The sequence below is a fragment of the Schistocerca serialis genome, chromosome 2, assembly GCF_023864345.2.
Source record: "Schistocerca serialis cubense isolate TAMUIC-IGC-003099 chromosome 2, iqSchSeri2.2, whole genome shotgun sequence".
In the NCBI taxonomy this organism is placed as follows: domain Eukaryota; kingdom Metazoa; phylum Arthropoda; class Insecta; order Orthoptera; family Acrididae; genus Schistocerca; species Schistocerca serialis.
In genome coordinates, this window is record NC_064639.1 from 844,632,262 (window position 1) to 844,647,708 (window position 15,447).

Genomic DNA, 15,447 nt, shown 5'->3' on the forward strand with positions numbered 1-15,447 from the left:
GTTATTTATAGTTACGCGGTGTATTTAAAGGCGTAACGTTTGTTAATCGCGCATCGTTAGATTTATCACCACGAAATAAACGAAAAAGTTCACGTAGTAAATTTAGAACTACCTTGCCTTCCATTCAATAGCCTTCACTGTTCAGTAGGCCACTCAAAGCTGCTATGAAAGCTCCATCATGAGCGGCTCATAACAACTAAAAACCACACTTCACTTTAATCGTTGCTCTGTCCGACGTTCTTCTCGTTCATCGTACGTTCACCATAAACGTACACTTAGACATGAGCGATCTAGATGCGCTAGCTGGCGTGGGAGTCATAATTGGGACTCCTTATTCCCTGACATTTCCGGTGGCATTCAAACGCCCTTTTTGCCTCCAGAGTCTATGGGCAGTTGCGCCTAAGAAATCCATGGACAGGCGTGTACTTTTTCCCCAGTTCTGTCAATACGAGATGTGATACGTAGAGCGATGAAACAATTTAAGAAATTCCAATTCAATATTTCACCCTTCCCTCAGTCATCGTACGTACTAGTGTGGTCACTGACTGACTGAGTAGATGCTTTTGAATCGATTACCGATCCTACGTACGATCAAAACCTCTTCGAGTCTCTAGTCAGTTCGGTTGGGAAAATTTTACTTTCAAAGTCATTGAACGCTTCTGTCATTGCTCACCTTTCGCTCATTTTCCCTTCGTTCAGTTTTTGTTTGTCAGCTAGGTTTTAACTTCTCTTACATCTGTGATGAAGCTCTTTTTTTACATAGCAATTGTCTAGCACGGCTATTAAACCGCACTATTTGTTTCTCATCGCTTAAAACCGTGATCGGAATATATTGTCTAAGGAGCAATGAAATTTTCCATTGGTGCTCCACATCTTTGTCCTCAATACTGCATTTTTGATGTTAACTACTCAGATATTCAGATGTTTGTATCCTATCACTCTTGCTAAACAAAAATATTCTTCCACTTTTCTTAACAGTCCTTGTAACAACCATAGTCATTGATGCTACCACAGCTTTATGATCGCTGATTCATTGCTATACGTTGCCTGGTTCGAATAGTGCGGGGGTCTGTCGCTAGGAAGTCTAAGGAGCTACTTTCACGAATTGGCTCTCCATCTGCTCGAGGTAATTTTCCGATAGGACATTCAGAGTAACATAACGGGAATCCTTTCTCCGGAACCGGTTCTGATCGCGTAACTTTTTCATTCTGTACTGTCAAGAGGAAGTCTCGTCGCTATTAAAAATAGCATGATCGCGAAACTCGCTCGTGAACCTCTGGTAGTTCTCTCAGTTCTACCACTACAGCTCCTGACGAAAGCACTCTATAAAACCATTCGATCGCTATTTTTAACCCACATTCGGTGCTTAACTTCAGCCACATTAATTCACATTCGAAATCTGCGACAACCTTACTAGATATCATAGAATTCTTTACTGCTTTCTAAGCTATCTTTACGCTAAATATTGCAATCTGAACTTACGAGGTGAAAACATCAAATGCCATAACTCGGTTTCCCAGAAAGTTCGTTCAGTGGTAGCGGTGTCAGAATAACCGATCACGTTTTTTGGTGTATTCGTAAACATTCGACCGTTTCTGGGAAAACGGCTATCAAAGTTTTCGAGGTACTTTATACCCTTTTACTGAACAAACAATTCAACCGAAGCGGTGGCACAGTGCCTAGCGTCACTTTCGGCGTCCCGTGTTCGAAACCCGACAATTATTTTTATTTTTGGTTTTCATTAGCCTACCCATATCCATAAAAGATTACTGGACGTTGTTGCCCAGTGTATAATGAAATAACATTGTCCTTATTCGTGTAACAATTGAATGTCTGATGAATGAATTAAAAACAACAAAAAATAAAAAATTCTTTGAAATTGTTTTCGGTAAAATTCTTGTAGTGTAACTTGATTCATAGTCAACTGCAAGCGCAAGTTTTCGGAAAAATGATCCGTTATGCGTGGTTTGCCGCGAATTTATTGCCAACGCGTGGAAATCTTCAACAATGTTAACGGCGTTTCCTTCCCGAGTGAGATCCATACAAAGAAATGTCGTTGTGGCAAACCTGCCTATATTAGATTAGATTAGATTAGATTTACTTTCACTCCAATTGATCCGTAGTGAGGAGGTCCTCCAGGATGTAGAACATGTCAGAAAAACAACAGTACATGACAAATATTTACAATTCAAACAAATAACCTAATGCACCATTCCACAGGTTCCAAGTGTAATGATCGTCATTTTTTAATGAACACTATATGAAAGAAATTATTTTACAAATACTAATGCACTGAATTTAAAATAAAAAAGTTTTTTTATTTATTTATAAGATAATAAAAGTGTAATACAACTACTATAATACTTATTTACAATGGACACATTACTGCACTGAAATAGCGCAGAAGTTAGATTGTACTTGCACACACACACACACACACACACTTATTTACAATGAACACATTACTGCACTGAAATTCTGCATAAGTATTGTACTTATATATATATATATATATATATATATATATATATATATATATATATATATATAAGTTGGCTCTTCTGAGAAATTCATCAGTGGAGTAGAAGGAGTTGGCCACCAATAAATCCTTTAGGCTTCTCTTAAACTGAATTTCATCGGTTGTTTAGCTTTTTATGGCTGCAGGCAAGTTATTGAAAGTCTGTGTTCCTGAATAATGCACACCTTTTTGTACAAGACTAAGTGACTTTAAATCATTGTGAAGATTATTCTTATTTCTACTATTGATTCCATGAATTGAGCTGTTGGTTTGAAAAAGTGATATATTTTTAATGACAAATTTCATTAAAGAATAAATATATTGGGAAGCAGTAGTTAGTACCCCTAGTTCCCTAAACAGGCTTTGCAGGATGTTCTTGAGTTCACGCCACATATAACTCTTACTGCACGTTTTTGTGCCCAGAAACCTTTAGCTTGGCTTGATGAATTACCCCAAAAAAGAATCCCATGTGACATTATGGACTGAAAGTAAGCATAGTATGCCAGCTACTTAATTTTTATATCCCATATGTCTGACACAGTTCGCATTGCAAATAGAGATTTGTTAAGACGCTTCAGCAGTTCTGTGGTGTCCTTTTTCCAGTTGAATTTATTATCAAGCTGTAATCCCAAGAATTTAGCACTGTCCACTTCTTCTATCTGCTAGTCATCATATGTTAGGCATATACTCGTGGAACACTCCTTACAAATTCTGAACTGCATGTAGTGTGTTTTTTTTTTTCAAAGTTTAGTGACAAATAATTGGCTGGGAACCAATGATTAATGTCCACAAATATTTTATTAGCTGATCTTTCTAAGATTACACTTGATTTGCTATTTATTGCAATGTTTGTATCATCGGCAAACAAAATGAACTTGGCATCTGGTAATGTTACTGATGAAAGGTCATTGATATACACAAGAAAAAGTAAGGGGCCTAAAATGGAATCTTGTGGAACCCCACATGTAATTAGTTCCCAGTTGGATGATGCCTGATAGCTTGATACATGTCTCTTTCCTAATAACACCCTTTATTTCCTGCCAGAGATATAAGATTTGAACCATTTTGCAGCATTTCCTGTTACACTGTAACATTCTAATTTACTTAAAAGGATATTGTGATTTACACAGTCAAATGCCTTTGACAGATCACAAAATATACCAGTTGCCTGCAGTTTTTTATCTAATGAATTAAGCACATTTTCACTGTAAGTGTAGATAGCCTTCTCAATATCAGAACGCTTTAGAAATCCGAACTGTGACTTTGACTATGTTATTTGAGATAAGATGGTTATAAAGCCGATTGTACATTACTTTTTCTAAAATTTTTGAGAATGCTGGCAAAAGTGAAATTGGACAGAAATTTGATGCTATTTCTTTATCTCCCTTCTTAAACAGTGGCTTAACTTCAGCATATTTTAACCATTCAGGAAATATTTCACTGATATACAACTGGTTGCACAGATAGCTTAATATGTTACTTAACTCAGAATCACATTCTTTAATTAGCTTTGTTGATACTTCATCATACCCACTAGATGTTTTTGATTTTAAAGATTTTAGGATTGACATTTCTGCTGGGGTAGTGAGGGTCAAATTCATATTATGGAAGTTACTTGAAATGTCTGGTCTGAGGTATTCCATAGCAGCATCTACAGAACCTGACAACTCCATATTTTCAGTAACAGTTATGAAATGTTTGTTAAAAAGTTCTGCAACACGCGAAGGTCATGGTATTCGGAATTTCTCTGTTTCGAATGTTTCTACGTTCGGTATCATCCAAGAAAATGCACCAACTCTTCCTCAAGAATAAACATAAGAATAAAATACAAGAATTAATATAAGAATTGATATTAGAATGAAATATTAGAATATGAGAATTTAAAAAGATTATAACACTTGAAAATATCATACACACTTACACTACATAATAAATATATGACACATATTGTAAAACGCGAGTTGTAATTTTATAATCAATATAACGCCTTAAAGTTTTAAACATGGCTGCATGATCAGCGACCGTTTACAAATTAAAGTTAAAGCAATTACAGCCCTCGGTCGCAAAAATAAAGTCTTTTGGCCTGGTTTCGACACTTCTATGAGTGCCTTCATCAGGAAATTAAACATTCAAATTGACCTATAACATAAGTACAAAGAGTATGGGAAAATGTTTTTTAAAGTGTAAGTACTGACTAACAACACAAGAAAGAAACAGTACTTACATGCCATGTATAAAAATAAATATCAAGCTATAAAGCTTTAATTGCAAAATTTTAAAATGAAATACATGGAAGGCAAGCCACTATTGTCTGCTCACATGTGTCAAGCCACAAGTAGCAACAGACTGAGGCGCCCGCATTAGCAACTGCGGGCAGGTGAGCATTACACCAAGAGCGCCATCTAGTAGTCTCAAATATAAGTAGGCTACTTAACATTTAACTCGATGTTAACAATTTGTTAACATCGAGTATAGATTTAAGTGTCAGGAAGTCGTTTCTGAAAGTATTTGTATGGAGTGTAGCCATGTATGGAAGTGAAACATGGACGATAACTAGTTTGGACAAGAAGAGAATAGAAGCTTTCGAAATGTGGTGCTACAGAAGAATGCTGAAGATAAGGTGGGTAGATCACGTAACTAATGAGGAGGTATTGAGTAGGATTGGGGAGAAGAGAAGTTTGTGGCACAACTTGACTAGAAGAAGGGATCGGTTGGTAGGACATGTTTTGAGGCATCAAGGGATCACAAATTTAGCATTGTAGGGCACCGTGGAGGGTAAAAATCGTAGAGGGAGACCAAGAGGTGAATACACTAAGCAGTTTCAGAAGGATGTAGGTTGCAGTAGGTACTGGGAGATGAAGAAGCTTGCACAGGATAGAGTAGCATGGAGAGCTGCATCAAACCAGTCTCAGGACTGAAGACCACAACAACAACAACTTAACATTTAAACTATAGACAGACGAATGTTAAGATGAACACTGTTTAGTATATAAAGTAACAGGCAATGTTTTATTTGACAGCAGCAGACATGGTAACTTTTGTCAATGTAAAAGCTTAGAAGTACAGTTTTTAGACTGAAAACTGCCTAACAGTACAAAAAGAAACAGTACTAAGATGTCACGTATAAAATAAATGTCAAGCGATAAAGCTTTAGTCACAAAATTTTTAAGCAGAATGCATGGAAAGCAAGCCACTACGGCCTGCTCGCGTATGTCGAGTTACAGGTAGCATCAGTCTGAGGTGCCCGCATTAACAACTGCGGAGAGGTGAACATTGCACCAAGAGCACCATCTAGTAGCCGCATATACAAATTTGCTACTTAACATTCAAATAAAGACAGACGAATATTATGATGAACGTTATTTAGTACATGATGTAAAAGTCAATATTTTGTTTAAACGCAGCAGACAAGGTAACATTTTGTCTACGTAAGAGCTTAGAAGTACAATTTAAAGGATGAAACCGCCATTATAAAATTACAAAGAAGGCTGAATGACAAAGCCTGTAGAAAAACAATATAACATGAAATGCAGCCAATATAAACCATTTAATAAGCGAAAAAGTACATGTCGGCTTAGATTGAAGAAATATTCCGGTAATTGCACGAGGGAGCCCGAAATCAAATATCAAGTAACTGCTTTATACCGTTTTAGAAGTTTTTGTTACGTAATTGTAGCTGCTCATTAAGAATGAGGCTATCATTTCGAGAAAGATGTTTAAAGGTTTCTAATTCTTCGAGAATATCCAATCTACGCCATTTCTTCTCGGTGTGCAAAACGTTAATATCGTGAACAGCTTTAGGCGCGTGACCTGTAATCAAAAGGTGATTGGAAAAAGACGAATTTTGGGTGTTAGTGCCATTTTTTCTTAAAATATGTTCTTTGTATCTGGTTGTAAAGGCACGTCCTGTTCGTCCTATGTAGTAAGAAGAGCAGGTGTCGCAGAAAATCTTACAGACGCCAGAGTTTTCCAAAGGCGAACGAGTCGATTTTAAATTGTGATTAAAGTTTTTTTTAAATTGTTATCGGTAGAAAAGGACTATTACAGTTGCATTTATTACGAAGAATGCGTTGAATCTGGTAGGAGATGGGCCCCAAGAAAGGAATAGAAAAAAACTTCTTTGGGTTAGATTCAATAATAGATGTGCCGAGTGAAGTAACTCTTTTAACAATTTTCTTTTTAAGGATGTGATCCACTATGCCTGGTTCATATTCGCCATTAACTGCTATTGTTTTGATGAAATTAATTTCTTCGTTGAATTTTTTTTTAGAGAGTGGAATAGGAGTAGCTCTATGAATAGCAGAGTGAAAGGAAGCGTTTGTATGAGACTGTGGAAGCATGGAAGACGCAGGTACGATTTGATCAGTGTATGTTTCTTTACGAAAAACATTGAATGAGATTTTATTTTCTTCTACTGTAACCGTAAAGTCAAGAAAGTTTAATTGAGGGGCTTCGTTTTCGAGTTCGCTGGTGAAGGATATTTTCTCATGAAGTTCATTAGAAAAATTGAAAATACGGTCAATGCCATCGGTAGTCCCTTTCTAGGTGACTGAAATATCGTCAACATATCTGAAATAGGAGAGAATGCCTAGTGCTGTAGCTGAGAAACAGTTGAAAAACTTTTCTTCTGGAGAGTTAATGAAAATATCAGCAAGGATACCAGCTAACGAATTTCCCACAGCGAGACCGTCGGATTGGTGATACAATTGTTCATGAAATTCAAAATAGTTGTATTTGACTACGACTGTTATTAGATTCATAAAGTCAGTGAATTATTCGTCTGGAAGTTCTTTTTTAAATGACGTACATTTTTTCTACGATCCTAAGAGTTCCTTGTACGGGAACGTTAGTGTTAAGATTTTTGATGTCTAGTGAAAACAACGTGGTATCTGGATTACATTCTAAATCTTTTATTTTATGGACTAAGGCGTGACTGTTGGGTATGGAATAATTTTCTCGAAGAAGAATGATTTTTTCAGAGATTCATGCAGAAATTTCGCTAAATCATGGTACGGGCTATTCATACTATTAAAAACGGGCGTATCGGATGGTTAGGTTTGTGAATTTTGAATTGAGAAGTAAGTTTTGGGGACTGAGGCATCATGTTGATAATCATTTTCTTCTGAAAAGGTTTGATTAAAAATTTTGTGCCATTGATAGCTGACCTGACTTCTTTAGTAATTCCGGAGTCGGATCCTCATGCAGTCCCGAAATATTATTTTCGTTAAAAAAATCCAAGGTTTTAGAAATATATTCAGAACTGTAGGCAATAACTAAAGTGCAACCTTTGTCAGCTTCTTTAAGTTTACTATTAATGGATTTAACCAATTTCCTATCATTATGCATAACATTTTGAACACTGACTGTGTTTTTACTGAGAATGTTAGCTACGTCAAAAGCAATTCTAGTTTGACATTAATTATCTGTTTTTTATAATCAAGACCCATTTTTATGTCGACAAGCATCTTTTATATTACATTTTTGTCTGCCAAGTTGGGCATGACATTGTACTTTACGCCTTTTTCAAGTAAGATAGGCTAATTGAATGTTTAATTTTCTGATGAAGGCACTCATAGAAGTGTCGAAACCAGGTCAGAAGACTTACTTTTTGCGACCGAAGGCTGTAATTGCTTTAACTTTAATATAACGCCCTTGTATCCCATAACTTGATAAGAAACATTCGTTGTAGTAACCTTCTACGGACATGAGTAGTTAAATGAAAAAAAATTAAATAAATAAAACGAATAAGCGAGTTACGAACACGGAGCTCAAAACTGAGAGCCCACGCCACTAGCCGCTGTGCGACAATTTCAGCTCAGATTAATGCGCGCTAAAAGGCATCTACATTACGTCGAAAGCTTTGACCGTCGTTATCGTTACCTCAGAAACAGTCGAGTATATACGGACAAGCCGAGACACGTGAGCGTCTATTTTGACTCTTCTCACACTGAGCGAAATTCCTGGGAAAACGGATTATGGCGCTTGCCGTGTTCTCCTCATTAGAATTTCTTTGCTGTTCGCTTACGGTTTCAACCAACTTTCCTGTTCCTAATATAACCTGAGCGTTATTGTTTTTAAATTAGAGATACTAATTTTAGGATCTTAGCAGGTCATGCGCAGATCGCTGCCAGCCTGCACTGGTATCGTTTTCCATGCAACGCCATAGATAGCACTTGCATAGACAGTAAACACTCTCTGACTCTGACCTACGTCCACTCATGCTATACTATTAAATTAACCCGAGTCCAGTTCAGCAAGGTCCTTGAAAAGCGCGGGGTCAGGGATTTTCTCTGCCTAGTGATGACTGGGTGTTGTGTGCTGTCCTTAGGTTAGTTGGGTTTAAGTAGTTCTAAGTTCTAGGGGACTGATGACCATAGATGTTAAGTCCTATAGTGCTCAGAGCCATTTGAACCATTTTCCTTGAAAAGCCATGTCGATTTTCTGCCCTCCACAGTTGTTTCAATGGTCCTACAGGAGTAACGGTAGGCGAAGTGACGCTGTTAGGGAGGTTCATATATCAGTTCTGTCTCACTTCAACCGGACATTAAAGTCCAAAGACTTGACAGTCAGGCAATGGCCAATGGGAACTAAGCAAGAATTCCACATTGCGTTCCTGAGCAAGATCCTAGTGGAAACAGTTTGCCATCTCCCGTTTTTTATAAGTCCATAGCTCGTATCTGTATCTGCGAGTGACTATGATAAGTGCTTATGCAGCGTAGTACTGTTTCTATGTTTGTAACGACTTCTAGGAAAATAGTGAAATCGTTTTCTGTTTTGGAAGTTGTATCAGTACGAGTACTGCAAAATATCTGCTGTATGCAGAATTATTCTTAAGTCCTTCCGGGATTTCAGAAGACGACAAGACATACAGAAAAGCCACACATATACTATGTGATCAAAAATATCTGGACACACCTGAGTAATGAGGAACTGTGCACTAAATGTCGCGATAAACGGACCAGCCGGTATAAAACGAGGGACAGAATACTGTGTTGCCAGTAGAGGCGTAGTAACAGCAGAATATGTCGATCGGGAGAGCTCACCTCTGGTGGCGTCCATTCAGGAGTCCATCTATACCCTGGAACAGTCCCGCCGTTCCGTGGTGTTTGTGTGGACCCTAGGACATGTCAGAATCCCCGGCAACAAACTTGCCGACAGGATGACCACAGAGACGACGCGGAAACCTCTTCTGGAGATAGGCATCTCCGAAGCTGACCTGCGTTCTGTCTTACACCGCAGAGTTTTCCGGCTTTGGGAGACGGAATGGCATAACAGCACGCACAACAAACTGCGTGTCATTAAGGAGACTATGAATGTGTGGAAGTCTTCCATGCACGCCTCTCGCAGGGAATCAGTTGTCCTCTGCCGGCTCCGCATTGACCATACATGGCTAACGCATGGTTAGCTACTCTGTCGCGAGGACCCACCTCAGTGTTGCTGTGGCTCCCAAATGACAGTCGTCCACCTCTTGCTGGACTGCCCACTTTTAGCCGCTCTGCGGCAGATGTTTAACTTTCCCAGCACCCTGCCTTCGGTGTTGGGCGAAAATGCCCCCACAGCAGCTTTAGTTTTACGTTTTATCCGTGAGAGTGGGTTTTATACTTCTATGTAGGTTTTAGCGCATGTCCTTTGCCCCTCTGTGTCCTCCACCCTAGTGCTTTTAGTGTGGAGGTTTTAATGTGTTGCAGAGTGGCTGGCTTTCCCTTTTTATCCTCGTGGTTGGCCAGCCACTGTAATCTGCTTTCATGTTTTAGTCTCTTCTGTTTCAAGCGTCTCTCGGTTGTTTTCTTGTCCTCTTTTGTTCCTTTTAGTGTTCGTTGCCTTCCCTTCTTTCTTGTGGCTGTTCCTTTCTTTCCGTTTTGTTTTATATGTTTCGTCCGTTTTATTCTCACACTTGCAGCATTGTTTTATTAGGGACAAGGCACCGATGACCTCGTAGTTTGCTCCCTTCTCCCGCCTTTAAACCAACCAACCAATCAGGAGAACTCAGTCACTTCGAACGTGGACTAGTCATTGGATGTGACGTAAGTACCAAATATACCAGGGACATTTCGACTATTTTAGAGCTACACAAGTCGACTGTTGATGATGTGGTTGTGAAGTGGAAACACGAAGGAATAACCACAACTAAACGAAGACCAGACAGACCTCATGTACCTACGGACGGGACTGTCGAATCCTGCAGAGGGTGGTAGTAAAATATCGCAAGAGTCCAGCGGAAGGAATCATTCATGAGTTACAGAATGCTACCAGGAGTCCAGGAAGCACAGTGACTGTGCGTATGGAGTTCAAAAGAGTGGGGGACAGTGATCGAGCAGCTCCTTATGAGCCACACATTTTGTGGTCAGTGCTAAACGTCACTTGGGATCGTGTAAAGAGCGACGCCATTGGTACCTGGATGACAGGAAACGAGTGATTTTGAGTGAAGAATCACTTCATACCTTCTGGCAATCCAACGGAAAGGCATGAGTTTGGCGAATTCCTGGAGTACGTTGCCTGGCATCATGCATAGTTCCGACAGTGAAGTACGGAGGAGACGGTGTTACGGTATGGCAGTGTTTTTCGTGGTTAGTGTGTGGTCCTCTTATAGCGTTTAAGAAAACGCTAAATGTGGTATGACATGATCACATTTTACACCATTGTACCGCGTTCAGCAGGGGAACAATTACGAGATGATGATTGTTTTTATCAGCATGACAATGCGCCCTGTCATAAAGTAGCATTTGTGAGGCAATGGTTTGTGAACAATAGCATTCCGGAAATGGTCTAGCCTGCCCAGAGTTCCGATCTAAATCCAATGGGACCAATTTGGAATGAGTCAGAAACTCGACTCCGCTCCAGATTCCAGCCTCCTACCTACTCTGGTTTCGGTCCTTAAGGAAGAATGGGCTGTTCACTCCAGATTCCAGCTTCCAATATCATTATCCATTCTGGTTTAGGTTCTTAAGGGAAAACGGGCTGCCATTCCTCCGCAGACATTCAGACAATGAAAGGAGTTGAAGCCGTCATAAAGATGAAGGATACATATACGCGATACTAATATCCACTAAAAAGTGTCGAGTTACTTTTTAATCAGATAGCGTACTAGTGGATAAAGCACCTCTCCAAGTTCATTTCGTAATACGTGCCATGGCCTAGTTCCACTAGTGGGCAGGTATGTCAAGAGAATTTAGGCAAACCATCCACTACGTATTGTCGCACTGAATTAGTTTGCGCCTGCAGGTGAATAGATTTCCAAGGCTGGGAGCTATCGCCCATTCCCGGGCAATTTGTGACATCGATTTCAATGAATTTTGACATTTGTCACGTCACACATGGCGCCCATATTGAGCAACTGTAATGTAAGTTAAAAAGCTGGAGATATACTCTGTCCACTGACGTATGTCTGTTTTCTGTGTGTCGTAGAGTTTTCGCACATACTTCTGAAATCCTGGAGGCTCTTTTGGATAACCTTGTATTAGAGTATCTCTTGCGGCAGTGAATACAGCGATTTCTGGCCTACAGCGGAAGAGACAGGGCATATATTGCTTTGATTATCTGTTCAGGTGTGTATGCGGAAACGTACAAGAAAGCAACGTGGATCTACATTGGCGAAACTGAAGAGGTGCACGTGTGGCAGAAACCGGAATCCAGGTCGCAGGACAAAGGTAAGTGGCTTAAACTACCCGTCCTAATGTTTGGACTTCCTATCATTTATAAATACAGTACATCCACACACATTGCCTGCCAGTGGTTGGAAAATAAAGGATGCTGACAAAAGTATGGAAACACCAAACAGATTACCATGCGTAAGAAACCCATTAGCGTTCGAAACAGCTTCCAGTGTTCTCGAAATGGATAAATACGGTTTTCAAGAGAATTTTAGACCATTACGCCTGCAAAACAGTGTTTTTATTACCCATGCTAATCTGGGTTTACGGATGGCCGGGGTGTACCAAAGTCCGTGTCACTGTGGGAAAACATATTTTGGACAAACTGTGCGCGCCATACAAGATCACTGCCGAGAACACAAGCGACAGACTGGGTGTTGCATGTCAATACGACTGGTCGCTGAAATGTTGTGCGCACTGGACAGTGTAAACAGGTGTACATCCTTGAATTGTTCGATTAATACCAGGGTCGTTGTAAATGTAATGAACTTTTGCTCTGCCTCCAACCACGCCGTTGCTTCACAGACCTTCTAACCGCTGGCGCCAGGTAAAGCTAATACTGAAAGGAACGGTCGTTTACTGTGCTATTTTATAATGTGCGACAAAATTAACAGTCCTGCCAAATGTCAAATTCGTATTGTAATACAGTTCCTGAGTGCGTAGAACGATCGCCTCATCGAAATTTACATACAGATAACCGAAGTTAATGGAAACATGTTGAATGTTGCATGAATTTCAATGGCACACAAATGAATGACGAACGATCAGCCCACCTTTCTGTTGCGAGCGACAAACGCAAATCAAGGATTGAGGAAAAAATGCAACAGAATAGTCTGGTAATTCTTTTATTTAATGTGTTTTATTGATTTTGTTTAACTAAAAGATCTCCCTTTTGCGAGAGCTAAAGATCACAGATAATATTGTTCTTACTGTCCTGGCTCGCTTCAACTGTCCACCAAGAGGGGCCTACCACGAAAGCGCAATGGATAATTATTTAAAGTTTCCTTGGAGCCCTAAATGTGCATTTTACATCTTACACACGAGTAATTCCCACATAATGACTTCAGACGGTTAAGAACTCAGTCTCAGAATAATTATCACTCCCTATAACAGAACTCTCACTTTAAATGAAAACACGTAATAAATTCAAAATAACTTCATCTCACAGTCATACACATCCTCCCATAAAAATAAAAGTCCCATCATAAAACTAAACTTGTGGCATGTATTCTGAAAACTATTTTTACATTCCTTGTGGCTTGTAATCCCACCCCAAGTTATTTTTCATATGATGCAATTAATATGAATTTCATCCAGTGACACAGCCATGGCGGGGGGGGGGTGGACTGCTGTGGCCTGTTGTGGGGTTGTGAACCACTGAGGGCTACGGCGGGGCGAAGCCACCTGTCGTTTCTATGTCCCCATTTCAATACACGATACACAAGCATTTCGTGCGTGTTTCCATAATTTTGTCTGTAGTCGGACAGTTACAATAGTCATTTCACTATAGATGAACTGAACCTGCGATTTTTTTTTAATTTCAAGATCACATCTTTATCAAATTGCTAGTGGTGATTAGGGCTATGGAAAAGTGTATGCCAGATGGGTACCTCAATTTTTGATACACAAACACAAAAAACAGTGAACGGTAGCTGCAATTAATTTTCTCGCCCGGCACGGCAAGGATGACGAGGAGTTTTTGAACCACATCTTTATAGTGACGACATCTGGATTTGCAGAAAAGTCCAGAAACAAAATATTAGGCTGTGGAATGGCATTACCCACAATCCCCAGTAGATCAAAACAAAAAAATCAAACAAATTCCAAGCACCAAAAAGTTTATGACCTCAGCGTTTTGCCCAGAGAGAAGACCGAAAACGAACTGCGTGGATTGTTGTGCACAAGCATTGTACTACTTCACGATAACGCTCGGCCGCTTTCTGCTTCGCTGACAGATTTCATTCTGCATTTTAAGTGTAAAGCTTTTCAACATCCGCGTTATAGACGGGACTCCTCCCCGACTGATTAACATATTTTTCGCAAGCTAAGTTGTTTTTCAGAAGGAAAGCAATGTGGAGATGATGACAAACTGAAAGAGGACGTTAGTGACTGTTTCAACAACTTGGCGGCAACTGAGTATGCAGAAGGCAGCATAACACTTCGACAGTTGTTTGAAATTTAAACGGCGACGCAAAAAAAAAAAAAACAGCTAATCAGGATGACAAACGGCAATCGTATATTTGTAATTTTTAATATTCGTGGTACGTCACGCTCAGAACTTAAATATCAGTCAAAGAAGTTAAATGAAACTCAAATTCTTCAGGAAATCGACTTTGAAGTTTCCCGAATATTTTTAATACCTTAAAAAAATCGCTTATTTTCTACGGGTAATGTGACTCTGTGGTAGAATGCTCGCCTGCCCCGTTAGGGTCCTGGGTTCGATTCCTGGCTGATACTGATTTTTAAAGGTATCTGCATGTTGTACAAGCATCTCCGTGAACAAGTAAAGGTGGAAAGTATCAATAGCACTCAATGCTAGTAATTGCTTATTAGAATCTGGTTCCCGTCTTTATTTATTTATTTTCGTTACAGCCATCTAAGGGCTACGTTACACAACTTCCCTCACTTTCTAAAGTTCTCTTCCTTCCTCTTTCGCCAGTACTCCTTCATCCGTTGGCTCACTCGTGCACGTTCTTCTGCCGAGAATACTCTTTTCTTCCTCGTTTTCTCCTCGAAGAAATCCTTCACCTCCGGAACCTTTTTCCTAAAGATCTGTCTGTTCACAATTTCTTCTGCCGTGATCCCGTATTTTTCTAGATCCCAGTGCATTTCTTTCACCCATGGATTTTTTCCGCGTTTAATTTGATTATCTACTCATTTAAATATAAAATTCACCAAGCACATCGTAATTAACACGTGTCTAACAGTCATTTACACGAAAAATTCATGTCTTCTTATTTCTAATTACATCCCACACAAAAATCTGTACTGTCCAGTCACATTAATGTGACCACCGCCTTTGTTCGACATCAACGAGCAATTACCACTCAAGGGTGGCAGGTGGCAGTACTTGCGGTGCAGGATACATAAATCGTGTCCGGAGGACGCGGAAAACATTGCAGTCGTTGTTGTAATGTACCAACAGAGAAAATAATATGACGTCAAAAACGATATGAGCATTGGCTTTCGGGCCGAAGATGTAAGCATTTCCGAAATGGCTACGTTTGTGCACCGCTTGCGTGTCGCTGTGGTTAAAGTACACCGTGCATGGCAAAATGG

The 15,447-nt window shown here is 39.6% G+C and overlaps 1 protein-coding gene across 1 annotated transcript in view; it reads left to right on the plus strand.

Annotated features, from left to right (window-relative positions):
• LOC126456455 (uncharacterized) overlaps window positions 1-15,447 on the plus strand; it is a 478,332-nt gene that overhangs the window by 356,538 nt on the left and 106,347 nt on the right. The window contains exon 25 of the mRNA XM_050092205.1: window positions 12,064-12,165. Coding sequence (XP_049948162.1) covers window positions 12,064-12,165 — 102 coding nt within the window. The remainder of the gene's footprint in view (window positions 1-12,063; window positions 12,166-15,447) is intronic.